Source organism: Megascapheus bottae, chromosome 16, assembly GCF_031878675.1.
Source record: "Megascapheus bottae isolate mThoBot1 chromosome 16, mThoBot2.hap1, whole genome shotgun sequence".
Taxonomy (NCBI): domain Eukaryota; kingdom Metazoa; phylum Chordata; class Mammalia; order Rodentia; family Geomyidae; genus Megascapheus; species Megascapheus bottae.
The window spans coordinates 29875180-29898498 of record NC_143524.1 but is presented as its reverse complement, the minus strand read 5'-3'; the positions used below and the strand labels follow the sequence as shown (position 1 = coordinate 29898498).

Below are 23319 nucleotides of genomic sequence, written 5' to 3'. Positions count from 1 at the left end.
TAGGTGGAGAGCTAGGTGGCTTGCTCAAAGGTCATATGACTCACTGTACTACCAAGCATGACTGTTTAAATGGTCCTTACAATATGTCCCTTGATTGGATGTCTGTGGCTCAGGCCTGTTATTGTAGCTACTCATGAGTCTGAGATATTGAGAATCATGCTTCAAAGCCAGTGAGGAGAGCTGCACCAAGACAAAGGCACTGGAGCCTGAGTACTCAGATCATCGTTTACCTGCAACACAAATCTGCCAGCTACAGACAAAGCCAGTGAGGAAGAAAAGTTCTTGAGACACTATCTCCAGTTAAATAGTTAAAAGAAGGATCAGAGACATGGTACAAAAGGTAGCAGCCAACTGAACAAACAGGAGGCCATTCATTCAGACCCATGTACCTGCAGAAAAAAAAGCAACAAACAAACCAAAAAACAATACAGAAAAAAGATTTTGTCTCCTTGATGCCAGTCAAATGGGAAACCAGTAGGGTTTGATGTGTATATGTACAATAGCAAACAAATCTCTACTTCCTTTAAGCTCTGCATTCTTATCTATGAAGAAGGTAATGTAAGGTTTTGTATTGTTGTTCTGCAAGGAAATGTTACAGAACTGTGATAAAATGAGTTCAAAAACTTAAAACACAGTCGCATGTGAAGATAGTCTTATTGTGCAAGAGAATAACAGTTCTTTGCCTCTGGCAGTCAGGGAAACTAGGTATTCTAAAAGCCTTCCTGATTCAGAATGTCTGAAATGCTAGAGAAAGTACAATAGAATTCTTTAAAAATTCATCATTGCATTTAGAAGGGGATTCTTTAGGAACCAAATATATGATTTTACCTTTTCCAAAATGTTATGGAAATGGAATTGTGTCTACCTATGCATATATATTATATTCATATCTCTATATTGCATACACATGGCAGTGAGACTCACCTATGTTCTGTGTTTTCTATCGCATAGAAACACACCAATTCAATTTTATTTATGTACCACAGTTTATTTATTCAGTCCTTAGTTGATAGATATTTGACTTCATCACAACTACCATAAACATTTGCATATAAGTTTTGTATGAGCAGAGATTTTTCATTTCACTTAGGTAAATAGGTAGGTTTGCGATTGCTGAATCTTACATGAAGTGTATGTTTAACATCATGAGAACTTTCCAAATTATTTTACCAGGTGTCTAAAGCACTTTGCCTGCCCCAGCAATGCATAAAGATTCTTTTGGAATCTTTTGTAAATTTGAACAGTGGGATGTGAGAAATTTCTCAAATCTCATGCATGTTTGGGAGTTGGAATGGAAACTTCTGAAGTGAAGCCAGTATTGAGAAGACTAGACCTCCAGTGAAAAGGTCAAGAGGAAAAGTCTACTTTCTAGCAAAGACAGGCAATCCAGTAACCTGTATGTCTATATCTTATCTCCAGTTAAGAAAAAAAAAGGTACTTCTCTCAGGATACAGCCACAGTCTTATCCCTGACAGTCTTGTCCCTGTATAGACTTGAAACACAGATTTACCTTATTCATGTAGCTCTTCCCACTTTCTTTTTTTCTTCATATATTTTTTATTGCAATTAATAGAAGGGTTACATTATATTCACCAGATAGAGGGTGCATTACTTCACATACATTGATACCCTTTCTCTTGGTCTTCATTTCCCTCCCCCAACCCTTGCCCCTCACCTTGTTTTCCTCTTTTCCCTATCCAACTTCAAATAACCAAATAATCATATATACACTATAGATACAATATATACAATACTGTAACAATATGAGATAACCAAGGGACAGCAAAAGAGATGAGAGATAACATAGTACATTAAGGACAACAATCTCTCATTATATGGCTTTTGTTTCTGTATCCTAGAGGTCCTTTTATTTAGCATCATTCTATATGGCTTTATGTATCTAGGTTTTGTTCTATTGTAAATCTCTGCTAGGAGAGTCTTCCCACTTTCTTAACGTGATCTCCCTGTAGATTCCCAATGAGAAAATGAAAATTATCTTTGGACAACATCAGGGTTGATGCAGACCTCACAGAAGGCTTATAGAATCAAGTTTTGAAGATAGTCATTTTTCAACCATCATGAATTACAGTTAACAGGAAAATCAATTCTATTAGCCCTCCCAGGGCTTCAGAAAATTTTTAAATCCCTGTGGGTTGAAAATACATAAAGAAAGAAAGCAATGAAGAATGTGTGATGTTTAGCAATGATAAATTTGTCCAGGAGTAGTTGAAATAAAAAGCACTTCTAGAAATGAAAACTCTAGTCATTGAAGTGAGAAGATCCCTCAGTGAGCCTGCTACATGGTAGATTAGATGCAGAGTGAATGGTCATGAAATCCACCTTTACCCTGAGAATAGAATGTAGATTTAAAAAAAGACTAAAATGTATAAAAGATAAATGCATACAAAAAAAATTTAAATAACTTTTAATAGTTACGCATATGCACATATGTATTTTTGTATGTAAGTATATATTATGTATCATATGTAGGTACATGCATATGTCAATACATTCGAAAATTTCAGAAGATAATAGAAAGAAGGAAGTTATAGGCACTATTAGGAATCTAATCATTAAGAACTTTCTAGAATTGTCAATTTTCATAGGAAATAAAATGAAATGAAGTTATGTGTTACATTAATTTCACCTGGAAAACTTAGAGGGTAACAGAGTAGCGTTTTTCCTCAGCTCCCAATTCTGAAGGCTTTTCTGGTTTGGCCTATTAAGCTTAAACCTGATGAGCTCTCTCCTGTGTCTCTGATCAACTGGCCCATCAGCAGGAGGCAAGATGATCTCTTCACACCTCTGGCAGCAGGCTGGGTATTGAGTAGTGTTTCTCAGTCATCTCCATTTGGTCTCTTGTTTTTCCAGTAGCCCAGTTCAGATTTACTCATGTGGCTACTGTCCGATTTAAAGTGTAAGAAGATAGCAGGCTACAGTATTCTTGTGCTTTTCAAGGCTCTTTTTATATAACCACATTTGCTAATATCTTATTGTCCAAATAAAGTCATATTATAAAATCTAGAGACAATGAGTGAAGAAACTGACTTTATTGAAGGATTGTTCTGTGATGTTACAAATTCTGGATTAAAAAGAACCAGGGGGATTGTGAGTTTGACTTAGGGGTAGAGTGCTTGCTTAGTATGCACGAAGGCCCAGGTTCAATTCCTTGGTACCGCATACATAGAAAAAAGCTGGAAGTGGTGTTGTGGCTCAAGTGGTAGAGCTTTAGCCTTGAGAAAAAGTCCAAGGACAGTGCTCAGGCCTTGAGTTCAAGCCCCTTGACAGGCAAAAAAAAAAAAAAAAGAACCCAGGGAATATTTTTTAAATCATTCAAACAATCACACAACTATTGGCAGACTAGAATTCCAAAGACACAGGAAAGGTCTTAAAAGCATCCAGTGAGAAAAAGGTAACTTTTTTCTATAAAATAATGACATATGTTGCATAGTAGATGCAGAAGCAAGAAGACAATGTAAAAATATTATCAAATTTCTGTATGTTGTTTTACTCAGATATAATGGAATGTATATAGCTTAATCATTCTTTGAGAATGATTGTAAAGTACTTGTATACTTTTAGATAAAACTCTTAGTTTATGACTGATAGATTTTTATTTAAAAACCTTATAAAGAAGATATGAGATATAAGAAAAATTGGTGAAGAAATAAATACTGAAATTATGTCTAGGCCTAAATAATCCATTTGAGAAGCTGGGCACAGTGGCTCACACCATTGATGACCTATAGTTTTTACGGTTAAATAGGGGTCAATAATCTCATCTATCATATATAAAATTCGTAATGAAGGTAGTGCAATCCTAGTTGCTCAGGAGGCTGAGATCTGAGGATTGCAGTTCAAAACAGCTAACCACTAGAAAACTGGAAGTGGATCTGTGGTTCAAGGGGTAGAGTTCAAGGGGGTTCAAGGCCTTGAGCTGAAGAACTCAGGGACAGTGCCCAGGCCCAGAGGTCAAGCCCCATGATCAGCAAGAAAAAAATGATTTAAACAGTAATAACCATGTCTAATTTAGCAAAAATAAAATTAGACATATAATGGCAATAAAAGAATAGGATAGAATGATTTGATTTAGTTAGGATGGAGAAAATATTCTATAAAATAATAGAGAAATTAATTGTTTGCATGTTACACATGGAAGCCAAGACCAAAATATTAAAAAAGCATGTTTAAATTCCAAATCTAAGTATTAAAGGAAGAGGATATAACAGCAACATAAACCTGTGCCAAGTACTTCCATATACATTAGAGGAAGAGGGAGGAAGATTATTGGAGCCTATAATCTGAGAAGAGTTTGAACAATATAGTGAGATCCTGTCTCAAAACCCCATCAACAACAGTAACAAAATTAAATGAAGAGGAGGAAAATATTTAAAGTAAAATAGCAGTTATAATTCTGGTTTATAGTATTCATTATCAAATTAGGTGATTAATATTAAGGGTAGAAGAAAGAATAATAGATTGGATTCCTGTACTCAAATTCTGCAGGACAGAGCTACCACAAAATAACTGAAGTTTCTAGTAGTCAAGTCATTGAAAGAAAAAGGAAAACTAGGTGCAAAGCAGCTAGGGAGAGCCATTATGTAAATGAACCAAATAGATATGTGGCTGAGAAGTACCAATGAAATGAAAAAATTCACCAGAGGAATTCAACAACAGAGTTGAACAGGCTGAAGAAAAATCACTGAACTTGAAAATAAGATAATTGAAATTAAAAAGTTTGGGGAGAAACAGAAAGAAGTATTATGAAGAGAACCTAAAGGATTTTTACTTTGCTATCAAATATACTAATTGATGCACTAGGTGTGTGTGTATGTGTATGTGTGTGTACACATGCATGTGAATGTATGTAAGAGAGATAGAAAGAGAGGAAGAGAGAAAGGAAGAGAATGACTGGGACATACAGGACTGATGATTTGATTCAGAAGTCTACAGCTCTAGGATCTAAAGCTTAGTGGTAAGCTTTAGAAGACAGACATAGCTCTAGGTGTACAGGTCAGACAGAGGCCTCTCCAGTGGCCTGCCATTTGGTATATTATAATTCTTGACTTTTAGCTCATGCTAGTAATCATTGCCAGCTGGTGTCATACCTAGCCCTTAAGTCATGGGTGATAGCACACTTTGCCTATAACCAAGGGCAACTCTCTTTTTTTTTTTTTGCCAGTCCTGGGCCTTGAGCACTGTCCTTTGACTTTCTCAAGGCTAGAGCTCTACTACTTGAATCACAGCTTCACTTCTGGCTTTTTTCTATGTATGTGGTACCAAGGAATCAAACCCTGGTCTTCCTGCATTCTAAGCAAGCATTCTGCCACTAGGCCAAACTCTTGGCCCCCATTTTTTTTTTTTTTGTGGGTCATGGGGCCAGCCATCCTAACTACTCAGGAGGCTGAGATCTGAAGATGACAATTCAAAACCAGCCTGGCAGGAAAGTCCATGATACTCTTATCTCCAATTCATCACAGAATGATCTAGAACTGGCACTGTGGCACAAGCAGTAGAGTGCTAGCAAAAGGAGTTTAGGGACAATGCCTAGACCTAGAATTCAAGGCCCAGGACCAGCAAAACAAAACAAACAAACAAAAAACAAAACCTAAAACAAAAACAAACAATAACAAAAATGATCACAAGAAGACAGGAAAAGAACACTTGAGAAGCCTTTTATTGGGCCTAATGTTCCAACATGCGGGCAGCACATGAAGATTATCTTCAGGCTGTGTAGAAGATTGAAGACATATTGGGTATATAGCCAGAAGGGGCTAAGTGGCATGAGTATGGCGTGCAAATGTAGGATTGCAATTTATACCAATCACAACCCACCCAGCTTCTACTTCCACCAATTAGAAACTTACATAAGGACGAATCACAAACCTTGCATGAAGACCAGTTTGTAGACTTTATTACTCCAGTCTCATGCTTTCCATTGAATCTCTGGGGAACATGCTCTCCCTGGCTTTAGAGTTCACTGTATTATGGTAAGCTTAATTTCCAGTTCACCAAGGCATGTGACTGAAGTGTGTATAGAAATAATGGTAGGAGCAGGGCCTTCTGGAACAGGACTTATGGCTTCAGTTTCAGCATTCCTTGCAGCTGGAGTGTAGTTTCCTCAAGGCATCCATGGAATGTTCCAAGCAGCTGGGCTGTTATAATGACATCCAATCAGTGGCCAAAAGTGGATGTGCTCAGTTGACAGCTCTCTGCCCAAGGCCAATTTGGCATAAGGGAAAGGTCTGTCAACTGTGGATTTAACAGTCAAAGTGGCCCAGCCTTTCACCAGCATAGCTTATTGATTGGAAAATTAACAATTAAAAGGGCTGCTTACAATAATGATCTATTATTAATATTCTTAACAGTATCGATGCTAAACTCAGCCAAATAAACTTATTGAGACCTGATTGTGTTCTCCCTCTCTCTCTCTCTCTCTCTCTCTCTCTCTCTCTTTCTCTCTCTCTCTTTCTCTCTTTCTCTCAAAAAAATAGAAAGCAAACAACAGAAGAGAAGTTCTTTGAGACAATAAAAGATGTAAATGAAAATACCCACAGTCACCATCATACATAATGGTGAAAGATTGAAAGTTTTCTTTTTAATATCAGAAATGAGGCACGGATCACATCACTGATATTCCACACTATTTCTAGCTAGTGCAGTTGAACAAGTGAAAGAAATAAGATTAATTCAAATAGAAAAGGGAACAGGTTAAACTACCTCTATTTTCAGATATGATCCTATATATAGAAGATTCCAAAGGGCCTATAAGAAAGCTACTAGAGCAATAAATGAATTTAATAAAGTCAACAGTTTACATGATCAGAACAGAAAAATCAATTACAATTTCTATAAGCCATGAGTAAATATTTTGAAAAGGAAATTAAGAGAAAATTCCACTCATGGGTGTAACTAGGTGAATATAATACATAGTAATGAGTTTAACCAAGGAAATACACAGCTTGAATTTTTTTAAACCATAAAATTTTGTTGAAAAAAAATTAAACAAGACCTAACTAAACTGACATCTCTTATCTTGAATTGGGAGGTTAATACTGAGTACCACCCAAAGCAATCAATAAAGTCGATACAATCTCCAGCAAAATTCTAACATGTTTTCCCACAGAAAGGTAAATGCTTGTTATGAAATTCCTATGGAACCAAAAAGAACCCCGAGTGGTCAAAGCAATCTTGAAAAAGAAGCGATTTAGAGGACTCAAAATTTCAAAACTTGCCACAAAGCTGTCATAACCAATGCAGCCTGCTTCTGTATGAAGATGGAAGTATACCCCAATGGGATATGTGCCCATACATTGCATGCATGGCCAGTTAACTTTTGACAAGAATGTCAAGACCACTTAATGGGGAATAAAAGTCTCTTCAACAAATGGTACTAAATTTCCACATGCAAAAGAATGGTGTTAGGTCCATACTTCATATCATCTATAAAAACTAGCTTAAGATGGATCAACAATTAATTGAAGAGCTAAAGCTATAAAACCCTTAGGAGAAAATGTATGGGAAAGTCTCAATAATCTATTTCATAGTGAATTCTTAGATAAAACCACAAAAGAAAAATAAATAACTTGAGCTTCATCAAAAATATTTGTGTGTGTGTGTGTGTGCGTGTGTTCAGGGGCAGACTATGCACCATGCCTTAGTTTTTTCTTTAAAAACTGGCGTTGTACTACATGAACCGTATTTCCACTTCTGGTTTTGTTTTTGATGGTTAATTGAAGATCAGAGTCTTCTGGACTTTTCTGCTCAGGCTTGTTTCAAACCACAATCCATGGATCTCAGCCTCCTAAGTAGTTAGGATTACAGGTATGATGTGATCTAGCAGTTTTACTCCTGTGCATCCATCTAAAAGATTGCAGACCAGAATACAATAAAACAATGAGCAGAGACATGCTTATTGCAGCACTCTTCACCTTAACCAAGTTAAGAAATCAGCCCAGATACTTCTCAGTGGATGAATGGATTAAGAAAATGTGATGGTGGTGGTGGTGGTGGTGTGTGTGCGTGCATGTGCGTGTGTGTGTGTGTGTGTGTGTGTGTGTGTGTGTGTGTATGCAAAGGAATGTTAGTCATCCATTAGAAAGAATGGCATTATTTGTAAGGAAATGGAAATATATGGAAAACTTAAGTGATTAAGTCATGCTCAGAGAAACAATGGATGCATGTTTTCTCTTATATGTAGAAGCTTGATTTAACTTAAAATTTTTAAGTGAAATATGTTGAGTAGCATACATATATATATATGTATACAGATGTATTGACTAAAATATAGTAGAATCAGAGAACTCAGTGTCATTCCTTTGAAAGTCAAAGCCAAAATTCAACAAAATAGGAATCAGGAAGTGGGTACTTGAAAGAGGAGGGGTGGGGTCAAGAGCAAAGGTTAGATGAATGAAGATGAGGAGGATAAGATAAGGAATTTAATGTATATACTATATAATTATGAGGAGTGAGAGACATGGTAGGTAAGGGAGTGATAGGTGAGAATTTTGAGAAACTGGACATTGATTAAGGTAGATTGTATTCATAAGCTCTTTTGTTCAATGGAAAAATACAAGAACAGTATTACCAAGGATATGGAACAAAATCCCATAGAATGAGGGAAAGTATTTTCAAATTACATACCTAATAAGAACCTAATACCCAGGTTTGCAAAATATTCTTATAAAACTCAACAACAGAAAGACAAATAACTCAATTAAAAATGGACAGATCAGTTGACATTTCTCTAAACATCACTAATTCACTACTGGAAAATAAGCACATGAATTGATGCACAACATCCTTAATCATTATGAAAATGTTAATCAAAATGACAATCATATATAAATACACAAACACACACACACACACACACACACACACACACACACACACACACACACACACACCACACCATGCCAATACTGGAGCTTGAATTCAGTACTCTCATTTGGCTCTATTTTTTTTTATTTTTATTTTTTTGCTCAAGGCTGATTTTCTGCTACCTAGGTCACAGTTCTACTTTGGCTTTGTGTTGGTTAATTGAAGATAAGAGTGTAAAGAACTTTCTGCCTGAACTGGCTTTGAATCATAATCCTAATCTCACCCTACTGTGAGCCACCACACCTGAACATTATACATTTTTTTAAGTAGAAAAAGGCTATGAAAAATATGTAACCTTGTCCGTTGGTGTGAATGTAACATGGGATAGTGGCTGTGAGAAGTAGTTTGAAATATTTAAAGACAGAATTCTCATGTGACCCAGCAGCTTCTAAGATTGCTTAAACTAACTTACTTTATTGTTATTATAAAGGTCATGGAGAGAAGGATTACAATTACATGAGTCAGGTAATGAGTGCGTTCCTTTAGTATAGTGTGTTCTGTTCCCTCACCTTCTCCAAGTTTGTCCCTCCCATTTTTACCCCAAGGTGAATAGTTCACTTGCATCAATGTTTGGTGAGCCCCACTGCCGCACTTTTTCACCTCTTTTCCCTGGGGTTCTATACCCTCTGCCCACCCTCCCAAAAATATACACTTGAACCACACATAAAGAAAAGAAGAATCATTAAAAATTTTTAAAAGAAAGATCTCTTGTTTCCATATTGTGGAGATCATTTCAACATATTTTATATAAGTATGAAAAGGCATGTGGGCATTGTACCTTTGCGTTTCTCTCCTGTGGGTATCCTTTTATGGTCTTACTGTGTGTATGGTATGCCAACCTCAGAGAAACAAGTGGTGCATATTTTATGTGACATGCAGAAATTGGATCTAAGATACACTTGGGTATGCTAAATTATACAGGATTCTAAACCCTGTCTTAGATTTTTGAAAGGATTGAAAGCTGGCTATGCCAGCATTCATGGTAACATTATTCACAATATCCCAAGGAATAAACAGCTCAAATATTCATCCATGTAGAGAAGGATATAAAAATGTGGTATATGCATACATTTAATAGGCTATAAGTCATGGAAATGATTATTAATTATCAGAAAGTTCTGAATCACACTATAATATGGATAAGCTTTAAGCAGATGCCATGAAAAAAAATGTCAGTCCCCAGAGGACAAATGTTATATAATTCAACTGTTACATGCAATATCAAGAATCGTGACATTTATTGAAGTCAATTAAGGTTAATAGGCATTGAGAACAGAAGGTGATAATATAATAAAGCTCTTGTTTGGAGCAATAAAAATTTGTAAATAGTAAGTGATGATAGTTGCTTTACGTTGCGAATGCAGTTAATGGCACTTAAAAATATATTTTATCACTAATACAAAAAGAAAAAAGAATGAAGTATATGGACCTTGTTTCCAGTGTCTTATTTATTAGTGATGGAATGGTACCCAACTACCATAATTGTTATGATTTCTAGCAGATTGCTAAGAGATGCCTATGCTGGCAATACTGTAACATCCTTTAATGCTTTACATAGGCATGTAACTGTACAGAGAAGGTAAGGGATTTGGGTTTAAGTGAAGATCTGAATTTGGTTTCTGGATTTACCTACTCATGGCTGTTGAATGTCACATTCACGGTTAGCCTAGGTTTAAAACTAATGAAGTTATACTCCTGCTTCAATCTTTTTCAATGCATCTTCATTACATATCAAATCAGTGTGAGATTTTTCCCTCTACTGTTCTCTCAGTTTTATCTCTGCTGTTTTCATTTGTGCCCAACATGCCATAATCATACTACTTTTCTGTTCTCTTTTCTTCTCCCTTCCTTCCTTCCTTCCTCTCTCTCTCTCTCTCTCTCTCTCTCTCTCTCTCTTTCTCTCTTTCTTCTCTCTTTCATTTTCTTCTCTTGGTTGTGGGGCTTGAACTACGGGCTTGGATGCTGTCCCAAGGTGCTATCACCCTACCTTTGAGCCACAGTGCCACTTCCAGTTTTCTAATGGTTAATTGGAGATAAGGGTCTCATGGACTTTAATGCCCAGGCTGACTTTGAATTGCAATCCTCAGATCTCAGCCTCCTGAGTAGCTAGGATTACAGGTGTGAGCCACTGTGCCTGGGCACAGATCCTTTCTTCTTAGTGAGTATTATCAGTTAATGATTGCGGTATAATAGTCCATTACTCTGGGGCTTAAATTGTTAAATAGCTGATTGGAAGGCCATATTAAGGCAAAGCTTGGTTGAATCCCTGTGGGTTTGTACACATACCTGCAGTGGGTTGATAGGGCTAGCTCTGGGCTTCCTTATCTGAGATAATTTCAGTCATAGTGATTGATTGTTGTCTGGGGATAATGTCTAGAACCTGTGATGCTCATTATCTAGCAGGTTGTGTGTGTGTGTGTGTGTGTGTGTGTGTGTGTGTGTGTGTGTGTGTCTGGGTGTGTGTCTGGGTGTTTGGGGGGGGTGGGAGTTGATTCCCATGAAGCTTGGCAATAATTTAGGGGAGTGGGAATAGACTGCTCACAAGGTTTTTGAGACCTGAACTTAGAACGGCCACTGTTGACTTCTACTATATTCTATGTGTTAAAGAAGGTCAGAAGAACAGATTCAATGGTTCAGAAATAAACTCTTCCTCTTGATATAAGGTTCTATAAGTTGGTTCAAAGTTTGTGAATCCATTCTGTTTCATCACATATTTTCCAATGGAATCATCTCCATTTTCTGCAACACAACCACTCACTAGTATGAAAGTTCAGGCAAGTAGAATCATAGATAGATAGGTAGAAAAAGTCTTTCAGTGCTGTCAGTCCTCTGTTAAGTACTCAATGTCTGTGGCCTGGCCTGAACCACCTAAGACTCTTACAGATCTAAGTCCTGAGATGCAGGGGCATCAGAACGGAGGCTTGTTGCTCTGGGCTTTATCTACCAGGTGGCCTGGCACTTAGCAGCTACTAAAATTTTTGGTCTCCTACATCTGGGGATTGCAGCAGACAATGACAGCAAGCATTAAGAAATGCCTTCTAGCCTTTTAGTGTTACAGTTCTTGTACAGACCTATGGCAGTAAGTATGTCAGTGGTTAAGCCTAGGGCATCTGAGAATTGGCAGCTCTCTGGAAGAATTTCAGTGACTAGGTCCCTTGGTTTCTCACCTTCAGTTCTTCCCAGTTTTTCCCCCCTTTCCTTTATGGCCTCTTTTCTTCATTGTTTCTTCATTGTTTCTGTCCAGGTTACGTTTGGGGGAGAGGGGAAAAGGAAGAGGTAGGGTTGCCTGCTTTGGCTACCATTTGCTACTGTAGCTCTACGATACTTTCTGCTACTCTCTGTGTTACCAGTTCAGGCAGCTCCACCAGTGATAATGATCAAAAGTGGTAAGAACAAACAACAAAACAAACAACAAAAATACTCAGAAGCTTTTTTCTTGTGCTTCATGTTGCAATATTGGGAACTGCATGCAAAACAAAGTGAGCTAAACAGACTGCTTATGTGGCCAAAAAGAGGATAAAGTCAGAAAAGCTGTACCAGTCATTCAATCCTGTATTTGCACCACTGATGGCATAATCTTTCATGCAAATGAGGACAGCAGTTGTTCCAATCACAGTAGTCCCTCTTCAAATTAGGAATTGTGTGTTCACCAGTCACGGACTTTCTGCTGGGTCACAATGAAAAATGCTTGTCCTGGGGTGGAAATGGTTATAAGGATCATCTAGAGTTTACTCAGGCTTGTGATAGCAAAGCCCCCAGTGCAAGCTTTTTGAAACAGTTGTGGCTGGAGCAATACCTCCAGGATGTAGAATTGTGCTTTGACAGCAAGTCGCTGTGTTTACCATATTGCTTCCCTAAGGCAGCTGTGGAGTGTTCAAAGCAGCCAGTACTGGCATGAGAGTACTCTCATGGCTGCTTGGCTTATCGTCTTTCACTCAAGGTAGTCAGGGCACAAGAGAGGGGCCTAATGGCTGTCAGATTATGCAGATGTCTTACATCTTTGCTTATCTATAGTGAAAAATAGATATCCAAAGGGGTACTTACACTAAAGGTATATCATTTACTGTAATAGTATGTTAACAGTTCTCAGCAGTGCTGTAACATGTCCCAGGAGAGGTAGGTCTCTCTAATTTGTATTAAAAAGTCATTTCCTCCTTAGAAACCTCCAAGCCAGTGTTTCTGTCTTTTAGAGACTAGAGATGTCTGCTCAGGCCAGTTTGTCATTATTGCAGTTACCTTTTGGTTATGTGTTGATTAATTGAATGTTGCAAAATCCTTAAAACAAGGCAGTTGTTTTCTCAGGTGAGAGGCAAGCATTTCATATTTGCCTTATCAGTGCTACTGCCAGGGGTCCAAGGAACCACTGGTTTTATTGCTCCAGAATTAAAAATATTTATATGTTTTCAGTTCAAAATAACAATATTCTGTCTTAACATATTAATAGGTTGCTTTACAGGCAAATTAACAGCAAGAGCTCCTCACTTGTCAAATCTAATTTCTGGGTCCTGGTGGACACTTGCTTCTCCTAAAAGAGCAAAGGATGGGTTCACGTGCTTGATGCCAGGGCACATAGCGTATAACATCAGATAATTCCTGAGATAATTCCTGTGTGAGACACAGAACAGAGGCTGTTTTTTTTTCTTCTTCAAAATAACATGTTTTGAGAAAATAGCTGGTCAGTAGTGATAGGCTTATCTGAATCTCCCAATTGCCAAAGGTTTTCAATATCAAGATGGGTGGACTAGCCACTCAATTTCCCTTTGATGTATTTTAAGCTGATGATGCTGTTAAATTTTCAAGGGTATAAGGAAAAAATCAGACATGAAAAAAAATAGGTGATGCACAATGAGTTGTGGGATGCTTCACAGATTCACTGTTCTGACAGTTTGGATGGAGATTTTCCATCCAAACCCTGTCATTCAGGCAAAGATTTGTTGTCTGTGTCTTTGTATCTTTGTTTCTCTGATGATATAGGGTCTAGCCTTTAGCTTACCTAGCCTTACTGTCTCCTTTAACAGCCGAACTGTTAATGGGAGGTGAAATTGATTATACTTTTTTAAAATACTACAGCTGTTGGATTTTTGTTTTATTTATTTATTTTTAACTTCAGCTGCTTCCCATAATTCTACAGATGGTAAACATATGTTTATAGGCACATAGAAGAAGCTAGATTGAATTATCCCCCCTTTCCAAATTTAATTCTTATTCTTTCTGTCATGCAGAAAGTCAAAGCCACAGAACTGGCAAATTGTATACAATTGTAGATTAATATTTCTGTGCGTTATGGCTTTGGAAAACAGCAAGGCAAGTAACGATATGCTAATGAGCTGACAGTTTTTATTGATCATAATGGAAGTCGACAAGTGTCTTTGTTAGCTTCATGCAAGCTGGAATATTTTATTAACTGTCTTCAGGGCAGAAAGAAATAATTGGATGCGTTTTGAACACCCTCCTCCTGAGTTTGCCAAGTCTTACTTTTTGCTAGCCTGTTGCCTGTTGGGGTCGTTTCCAGTTTATAAACGGAACACATCTTCATCCATATATTTACATGCCTGGCAGGAAGTCCTCCCACCCCTTTTCTCTTTCCCTTTCACGACAATTTGTTTCAGTGTTTTAGCATAGAAAAAAGATGGAACCATTTTCTTCGATGTAAACAGAGATCTGCAGGGAAATAAGAGTGTTAAAAGGAATTAGCATTTGTTTGGTAGTAAAGCAGCTTTCATTTGTGTCTTATCAGAAAGCTCTTAGGGATTAGGAGAGCTTGCCTAATCTTGGTTATTCCAATCAGAACAAGGTCCTATCAACATAATGTTCTGAAAAAAAGAAAAGAAAAAAAAAGAAAAAAAAGTTCAAGGAATAATGGAAATATGGGCATTAGTTCTTCAAACATTAATGTTCAGCATAATGTACAACTTCTATGGCATAAATGTATTTTCCAACTGACTGCAGGAGATAGAGACATGGCAACAGGTGGGATAAACAAAAGGGAAGAAAGGAGGTTTATTTTTGTCCCAGCTAACAATAAAATCTCATTAATTTGGGTTCTGCCTTATAGGAATTTATTGGGGTTTTTCAGACATGCTGAGGGTTAGAAAATGGATGGAGAAAATGGATTGTTCAGGAATTTATAGTACAAACAAGATTGTAGGGAAAATAAGCCTCCGGGAAGAAAAAAATGCCTCTGCTTTTCAGCACTGAATGATTTTTTAGCAAACTATTTTAATAAACTGCTAGCAATGAATGCATCAGCATTTGAATATGGATAATTTGTTATTTGTGTTTCATTAGAATCCATTTAAGGTGATTAAAATTAAACCTTATTTTGAAAACAGATTTTTTTTGGTAGAAATATCTTATTATTACATGTAACTAGAGCCCCATGTGTTCTTACCCATAACATTTGTAGGATGCAGCAATATTTTTGGAGTTGGTAGACTGCTACTGTATACTTTTTTTTTTTAAGGATACTTACATGATCAAGCCTTTAATTTTTTTTTCTTTCTTGTGTCCTTTATTTTTTTAATTTTTTTTATTGTAATTAGTAAAAGGGTTACATGATATTTGCCAGATAGAAGGTGCATTAATTCACATACATTGATACCCTTTCACATGTCTTGGTACCTGTTTCCCTCCCCCCCCACACCCCCCACCCGTCTTGGTTTTCCCCCCTTCCCTATCAACTTTCAAATATCCAAATACAAATAAATTCAATATATCAGATAACAAAGTGAGATACTATACCAATATGAGATAACCAAGGGACAGCAAAGGAGATGAGAGACAACATAGTACATTAAGGACAACAATCATTCATTATATGGCTTTTGTTTCACTATCCTGGAGGTCCTTTCAATTACAAGCCTTTAATTTCTCCTTGGTCAAATGACTACATTTTCTGGTCCTAGACCAGTAATAGGTGGAGATACCAAAATCATTCCAGAATTCCCTAAACATAATTCACTATCTTCATCCAGTATTTTTTTTTGAAAATTTGAAATGATGATGTGAACTCTATTTCAGTATGAATGTAGTAGATACTGAGAGCAAGTAGAAAAATGCAGAAAAAGTATGGGGAATAAATTTATAACTTATCATTTGTCTAAAATTAGTAGGGTCATTAAAGAATAGGTGTGTCCTCTATGAGGTTGTTGTTGAGTGATGTGTGATCGGGAAGGGAGTATCTTTTTCAAAACATAATTTTATTATTATCAGTAAGTAGTTATAGAGAAGGGTGGGTTACCATTTCTTAAGTCAGGTAATAACCTTTCTTGCTTTGGACAATGTCACCCTTCCTCTCTTCCCTCCATTTTCCTGCAGCCATACCTCTGTGTATTCTGAATATCCACACAGTGTATATTGAGTAGCACGATTGAATTTGTCATCCTTCCTCCTTCCTTTTCTGCACTTCTTTTACAATGCATTTTCTAAGTTTTTTTGATAAACTAATTTGTGTCATGGCAAACACAACATAGAATTTTGAGTATTGGTTTTCCTTGGATGACAGAAATAAGAATGAAGGATCTTCTGATGAGGAGGAAATAGATGGGCCCAATCTTTTTATTTATTTTTATTTTTTTGGGCAGTCATAGGGCTTGAACTCTGGGCTTGGGCGCTGTTCCTGAGATCATCGGCTCAAGGTTAGCACTCTACCACTTGAGCCACAGCTCCACCTTCAGTTTTCGGGTGATTGATTGGAGATAAGAGTCTCATGGACTTTCAGGGCCTGGACTGGCTTTGAATCACAGTCCTAATATCTCAGCCACCTGAGCAGCTAGGATTACAGGTTTGAACCACAGGCGCCCAGCTTCCAATCATTTCTTGATATATGTGTCTCTAACACTTCTGTATCACCGTGGATAAACAGCTGTCTTAGGGGGTTTTTTTTGACAGTCTTTTTATTTTAGGCCTGGAGTTTCCCATATTCCAGGAAATCCCTATGTCTTGGGCAAAATGAAAATGTGGTTGAGTTACTGTAAATCTATAATCAAATCTGATTTTTCTAAAGTGATGTTCCATTTTCCATGATAGTCTATTCTTTGGTGAAAATCTATGTCTTTGTTCATATGTATGTGTTTATATATGCTGCTATATCTCATTACATATGATATATGTTATGACATGAAGAATTACACAATGAAACCACAGAGATCTAAAATTTGGTAGTATCAGCACTTATTGCTGTTTAATTGATCCAGAATTTGACTGTTGGAAGGATTTTGTAGTATTGTATTTATCTAGCACTCCTTTTTCTGATGAAGTAACAGAGATATAGAGAAAATTATTGATTTATAGCCTATGTTTACCCAGAAAGCTAGAGTCAGATCCAGAATTCGAGCCCATGACCCCTTACTTCTTGTCATTTATTTATCTATTTTTCTAAGTGCCAAACCTTGAAAGATATGATAGCCTCTTGGAGGAGCTTGTTTGGAAAAACTGAGCAGTCTTGTCCCAGAGAGAAGCTGATTCACTTAGATTGTGAATCCATTAATTGGTCTCTGGTAACCCCCTGCAAGTCATTATGGATTAATATCGATGGAAGAGATTTCTTCCCCATGGTGAGGCTATCTACTTTTGTAATCACAACACTTAGTCATCCTCAAAGAGGAAGAGGTTAATTAATACATATAATTCTGCTGCAGAGATGCTGGGATCTTGATGTTTCTTTTCATATTTCTAATTCATAGTTTAGCTTAAAACAATAAAGGAGAAAACAGCATTTGCTGACTGCCTTCTGTTGTTTAGAAGAGGATCACATAAATGTTAAATGTTACTCCCTTAGAAAGACTTGCAGCACTATCTTAAGCAGATATTTTATTTATACTTTAAGCTCAATATTCTGAACCAGCTTCCACATCTTCCATCTGTTCTGTAATAACTCTTCTATCAAATCTGAAAGAAAACTTTCTAAAAATAATAACAAACCTAAAGACAGAATCTTAAATTTATCCTCAGAAATTCAAATGCCCAATCAGTATTTCCTTTGAGAAATGCTGCCCCTGATAACTTTCTTAAATTTGGGGGTAGTCTTCCAGCTTGAATTCCAATATTAGAAGACCCATTTTTACTCACAGATGCTGAGCCTTATGACTTAGCAGCAAAGACTCTGCTCCTTACTTGGGGCAGGGGGTAAAGATAATGTTTGATTTTATTTCCCTGACTGAATGAATCATTGCATAAACATTTCAGTCTATTACCTTTCTTCCTCCCTTCAAAATGCCTCATAGGTGTCAGGGGCTTGGCTCAGCAGAAGAGCCCTTGCCTGGCAAGCGCAAGGCCCTGGGTTCGGTCCCCGGCTCTGGAAAAAAAAAATCCTCATTAAATCAATCCGTCTGATTAGAGCATTGAAGAAAATTGTTCTGGTGCCAATACCTTTTTGGTGTGATAATTTAAGAACATTTTCTGCTGGATTCTTGGAACTTTGATCTCATCGACATTAACCAGTGGTGGCTAATTGTAGCTTTGTCAGGATGGATGTACTTCTCAAGATTGAAGAGAGAGATTTGAAGTAGTATGGGTAGATAAAGGCCAAGTCTCAGTTTGAATGCTTTAGTTTTGCTAAAAAGTAATCTGACTTGCAATGGCCACTTGAAGTGGTAACTGTCATCTTGATTGTTCCTTGTCTTTTCTTTATTAAGGGAATCATCCAAGATGGGAAAATCATCTTCATGCCAAATGGATACATAACACAGTGCCCAAATCTAAATCGCAGTAAGTAGCGTTTTTAAATCATTTGTGAATTTTTAAATATTATATAACTTGTTCTAATGATCAGAGAAATGTGTATAGAAAGATACACAGAAACTACCCCTTATTATTGTTAATTTCCAAAATGGTGGAAATAGTGAATGAGACTGGTCTGTAGTAGACATTTCTGTGCCTTTAAATATTTAAAAATGACATGACATTTTACTAAATTAAAATGTGAAGGCGTGTAGTGGTTATAATAATAATAATAGGTTTGTATTGAGTGTGTATGTGTCTGTGTGTGTGAGTGTGTATGTATGTATTCACAGAACTAGTCTTTAAGCTTAAAAATTGATGGGGCTATAAGTTGACTTTTTCCTTTTTTTTTATAGTAGTTTACATTTCTGTATTTATCTGACAACAAACACAAGGGTTTAATCTTATTTTACATATGGGTTTAATCTTATTTTAGAAATGTTATATTGTTAGAGTTATCCTATGATCTAGCTATACTATTCTAGGACATTTAGCTGAAAGATTACACCTATAACTCATGTTCATTGCAGCTCTATTCACAATATTTGTAATAGTCAAGCAAGGTACCAGCTCAGATGAGCTGCAGCCAATAAATGAATAAAAAAGTTATATTTATTTATATATCTATATATTATCTATATATCACGATCTAATGAAATTTTATCTATTTATCACAAAAAATAAAACTGTTATTTGTGGAAATGGATGGACCTGAAAAATAATCCTATTGAGTTGCAGTAAGTCAGGATTTGAGAGACAAATGATGCAGGTTTTCTCAAGTATGTAAACACACTTGAAACATACAGGGCCATATGGATATGTACAGACAGTTCAATAAAATGAACACCAGAAAGATGAAACATGACTTGTCTGATGGGCAGGGGCAGGAGAGGATTAAAAGGAAGAATCTAATGAGGGAACGTAGGAATGGTAATAGTTGTTGATATAGCTATATTACTCCATTTATACCCATGAAATATGAATAGATTTGAAGAAAACACTGGAGTTTGGTTAAATGTGGGGCAAGAAAAATGATGGAAGAGGTAACCAAGATGTATAATACACATAAATTGACCTCTTAATTTGAAACTCCATTGAGGAAAAAAATGGTAAATGAAATCATATTGCTTTTCTTTTCAGTTAACACCCCTCCCTCCAGCAAAAATTCTGTTTTTTCTTTTTCTTATTAAAAAGGAAGCAAAGCCAGGCTTGATCCTCTGTGATTTCACAGAGGATTTAGTAAAAAAGGTAAAACCCTTCTAGAGTCAAACAACTACTGTTTCAAAACTGCCTTTTTTATATTAGCACAAGATCAATATATATTTTTTATATTTTCTTTATTGAGCTTGCCCAACCTGCAGTGATTTCTTAAGCCTGGTGCAAGGAATAATGGATTTACAGGAGCTTTTGGCCAAGATGACTGCAAAAGTAGGTATCTAAATTTCACTTGCAATGTTTTATTTCTTTCTCTGTCCTATCTGGAATTTAGAGTAATAGGTTGTAATGGAAACATTTTTTAGCCTTGACATCTGCAATATGCTAGTACAAACAAGTTTTATTCTTGCTAGAAATAAGACCACCTATTTTAAGTGTCACCATTCAGGTTCTGATACTATTAGACTGTATTGAAATGTTTTTCTTGCAAAATGCTTTAAAGCAAGAGGTGATATGTATCACCGGTGGATTTTTCTATGAGTGGTATAGAGATTTTTTCCTATTGGTTATTAAACTAATAGTATTATGACATGATGTATGATCAGAGTCACTGCTGCTTATAAAGTAATATGTTTTGGTGTAAGAATAATTGCTAATAATCAGGAAGAAAAAATAGCTATTGTTAGAAACAGACAACAGTCATAGGAAGGTATTATATAAACTTTCTAATGTATGTTTTACTTTCAGAACTGGCTTTGAGTTAAATAGGGGAGGAAGCAAAATAGCCTGCTAAGATCTCCAATTTTTATAACTAGGCACGTGCCCCTTTCTATTACTCACAAAGCAAGCTTTGTGTGAGGACCTATGTTTCTGATGTCTCGTTAGGCTCATAGAGGCAGTGTTGAGCAAAACGTGATTCGTGCTTTAGACATATTTGCATAGATGGACTAATCAAAAGATGTAAATAATTAGGGCATTAATATATATTCATATAGTAGAGATTCATAATGAAAACCTGAGTTTTGAGGAGAAAGGCAGTGAAAAAAAAGACAGACCAGAAAATGTATCTAATGTTATGATACCAATCAGATGTGGACATGAATTCCAGCCTGAGGCCAAGAAAGAATTAGGTTTGGCCTAAGAGACATTATTCTCTGCAAAAGAAAGAATTTTAATAACAATGGAAATGATACATTAATCCCATTCTACCTGCAGCTATGACTGCTTCCTGCCTTTAGCCATGGCACAAGGAAAAAAAAAATGGTGGGTAGGTGTGTGATTGGAGGTTGGGCTGTATCTTGGGCCCATAGATTGTGCCACTAAAAATAACAACATTTCTGCTTCAAACTGGATTTTTTTTTTTTTTTGCCAAGCCATGTCTTTCCTTTTTTCTGTAAAAGATGAGACACTTTTACAAGGAGAAGAATGAGACTGGGCTCGAGATCTGAAGCATGAGCTTTTTACTTCAGAGTGTGGTGAAAATGCCATCCTAGCTTGTGGCATATAGAGGCTTTTATTTTGTATTGTCTGAAGCAGCTTGATATCAATACTGTCAATTATATTTTAGCATGCTACCAAATTTTTGGAACAAGAAACATGCCACACAGTCTCAGTTCTCCATTCTCAGGCTTTGTGAATGCCCCTTTCCTTTCCTATTTTTTCTCATCACAGGGAATCTCATTTTTCTTTCTTTTCTTTGGGGGGGGTGCTATATATTGTCTAGGAGCCACAAAACACCATTATATAAAATGAGCATTTGTGAAGCAGAAAATACTTAATTGTAGGAAATTACTAGCAGAAAATTTAATTCACCTCAAAAGCTCCTTCTCCCAGAACTATGGCAGATTTATAAGTCTGTTCCTTCCAAAACAGATAGAATTATAATTTTATAACTGGTTACTTATTTTTATTGTATATTTTTGAATCTATGATAATCTGGAATAGGTAATTTTTTCCCTATAAATTTCCAGCTAATAGATTTTGAGCTTTGCAAGTCAAGAGGCAAAATTGATAATATTAGGAATATTCTCGTTTTGATCTAACTATAGAATCATTTATAATAATTTAACATATAACCATTGGAAACTGTAAGAATCATTTTTAGGTCACAAAGCTGTATGAAAATATGGCCTGTGGGCCTTCATTTTTCAACCCTTGATCTAGATGAAGGCACACATACTAGGTAAGCTGAGCACTTACTATAAATTCCTTCCAAAGCTTAAGCTTTTTTTAGTCATTGTTATTTTGTTCTCACAATAATTCTGTGAACTCAATTTAATTTATTAGTGTACTTTATGGATGGAAAGAGTGCAGTCCAGAAGTGTTAGATTACTTTCCTAAAGTAGTGGATGGCAGAGCTTAACATATGTGACTTATCCTATGATGAATCATGATGGAGAAAAAGAGGATTGGGAAGAGAAATAAAAAAGAAAAATGATGTAGAATGATGGATAGGGAGAAAATAGGGGCTGCTGCCAGAAGAATAAAAAGAAGAAAGGAAAGGGAGAATTCACGTCTGATCTCATTCTTCAGCAGAGGTAAAGTTTTCACATGGCATCTGCTGGGAGAGAATGTGAATGATGCTTGTAGAAACTTAGCAAGAAGCAAGTCTGGGCAAAACCAAAGACTCTTAACTCATATATTTTGGGTATAAACTGCTTGTTTTTCTTGAAACATTGAAGGAAGTCTTTAAAATCCTGTATTGACATTGTTGATACTTCTCTGAAGGCCATTCAGGACCATTACATTTTATAATTTATTGCTCAGAAATAGTCTATATGCAAAACCAAGACAAGATTTCTATGTTACCATGTTAACACATTTGTTAAAAGCCCCCCTTTCACAACACTCAATAATGTTAAGCCAAATGAAAACGATGCCCTAGCCTTATGCATTATCTAAAGCTAGGTACTGAATAGTCCAGCTTGTAAGATACAATGGGACAAATGAAATATTTTGAAATTTACTTGTCAATCATTGATTCAGAATAGTCCCATAGATAGGAATGACACTTTCATCAGTTTTCTATTGAATATGCCTTTAAGATCAAAATTATTTATAATGAATTAGACATCTGTGAACTTCACTTTATAAAAACTTATAGGAAGATATGTAAACATATTTAGTGTTTTAGTTTCATGTATAATCATGTTGAAAAATTTTCTCAAAAAGTCCCCATGGAAATACATGCATAACTTAAAATGGAAGAGAAAGGCAAAGTAACTTTCATGTAAGTTTAAACTTTGGTCCCAGTTCTGCCAGCACAACTTGTTGAAGAGGTTGTCTTTTTTCCATTCTATTTGTTTGGCTCCCTTGTCAAAGATTAGCTGGCTATAGGTCTGTGGTTTAATATCTGGGTCCTCAGTTCTATTCCATTGGTCTTCAGGCCTGTTCTTGTGCCAGTACCAAGCTGTTTTGATAATTATAGCTCTGTAATAGAGTCTAAAGTTTGGAATTGAAATTCCTCTTGTGCTGTTCTTTCTGCTAAGAAGTGTTTTTGCTATACGGGGTCTTTTATTATTCCATAGAAAATTTTGGATTGCCTCTTCTATTTCTTTAAAG

At 36.3% G+C, this 23319-nt stretch overlaps 1 protein-coding gene across 2 annotated transcripts in view; it reads left to right on the top strand.

The window, feature by feature from the left end:
• The window catches only part of Nell1 (neural EGFL like 1), a 761263-nt gene that overhangs the window by 161887 nt on the left and 576057 nt on the right, over nt 1-23319 (top strand). For both annotated transcript variants that reach the window (XM_090347997.1, XM_090347996.1), the window contains exons 6-7: nt 18519-18591; nt 19949-20031. In XM_090347997.1, coding sequence (XP_090204123.1) covers nt 18519-18591; nt 19949-20031 — 156 coding nt within the window. The remainder of the gene's footprint in view (nt 1-18518; nt 18592-19948; nt 20032-23319) is intronic.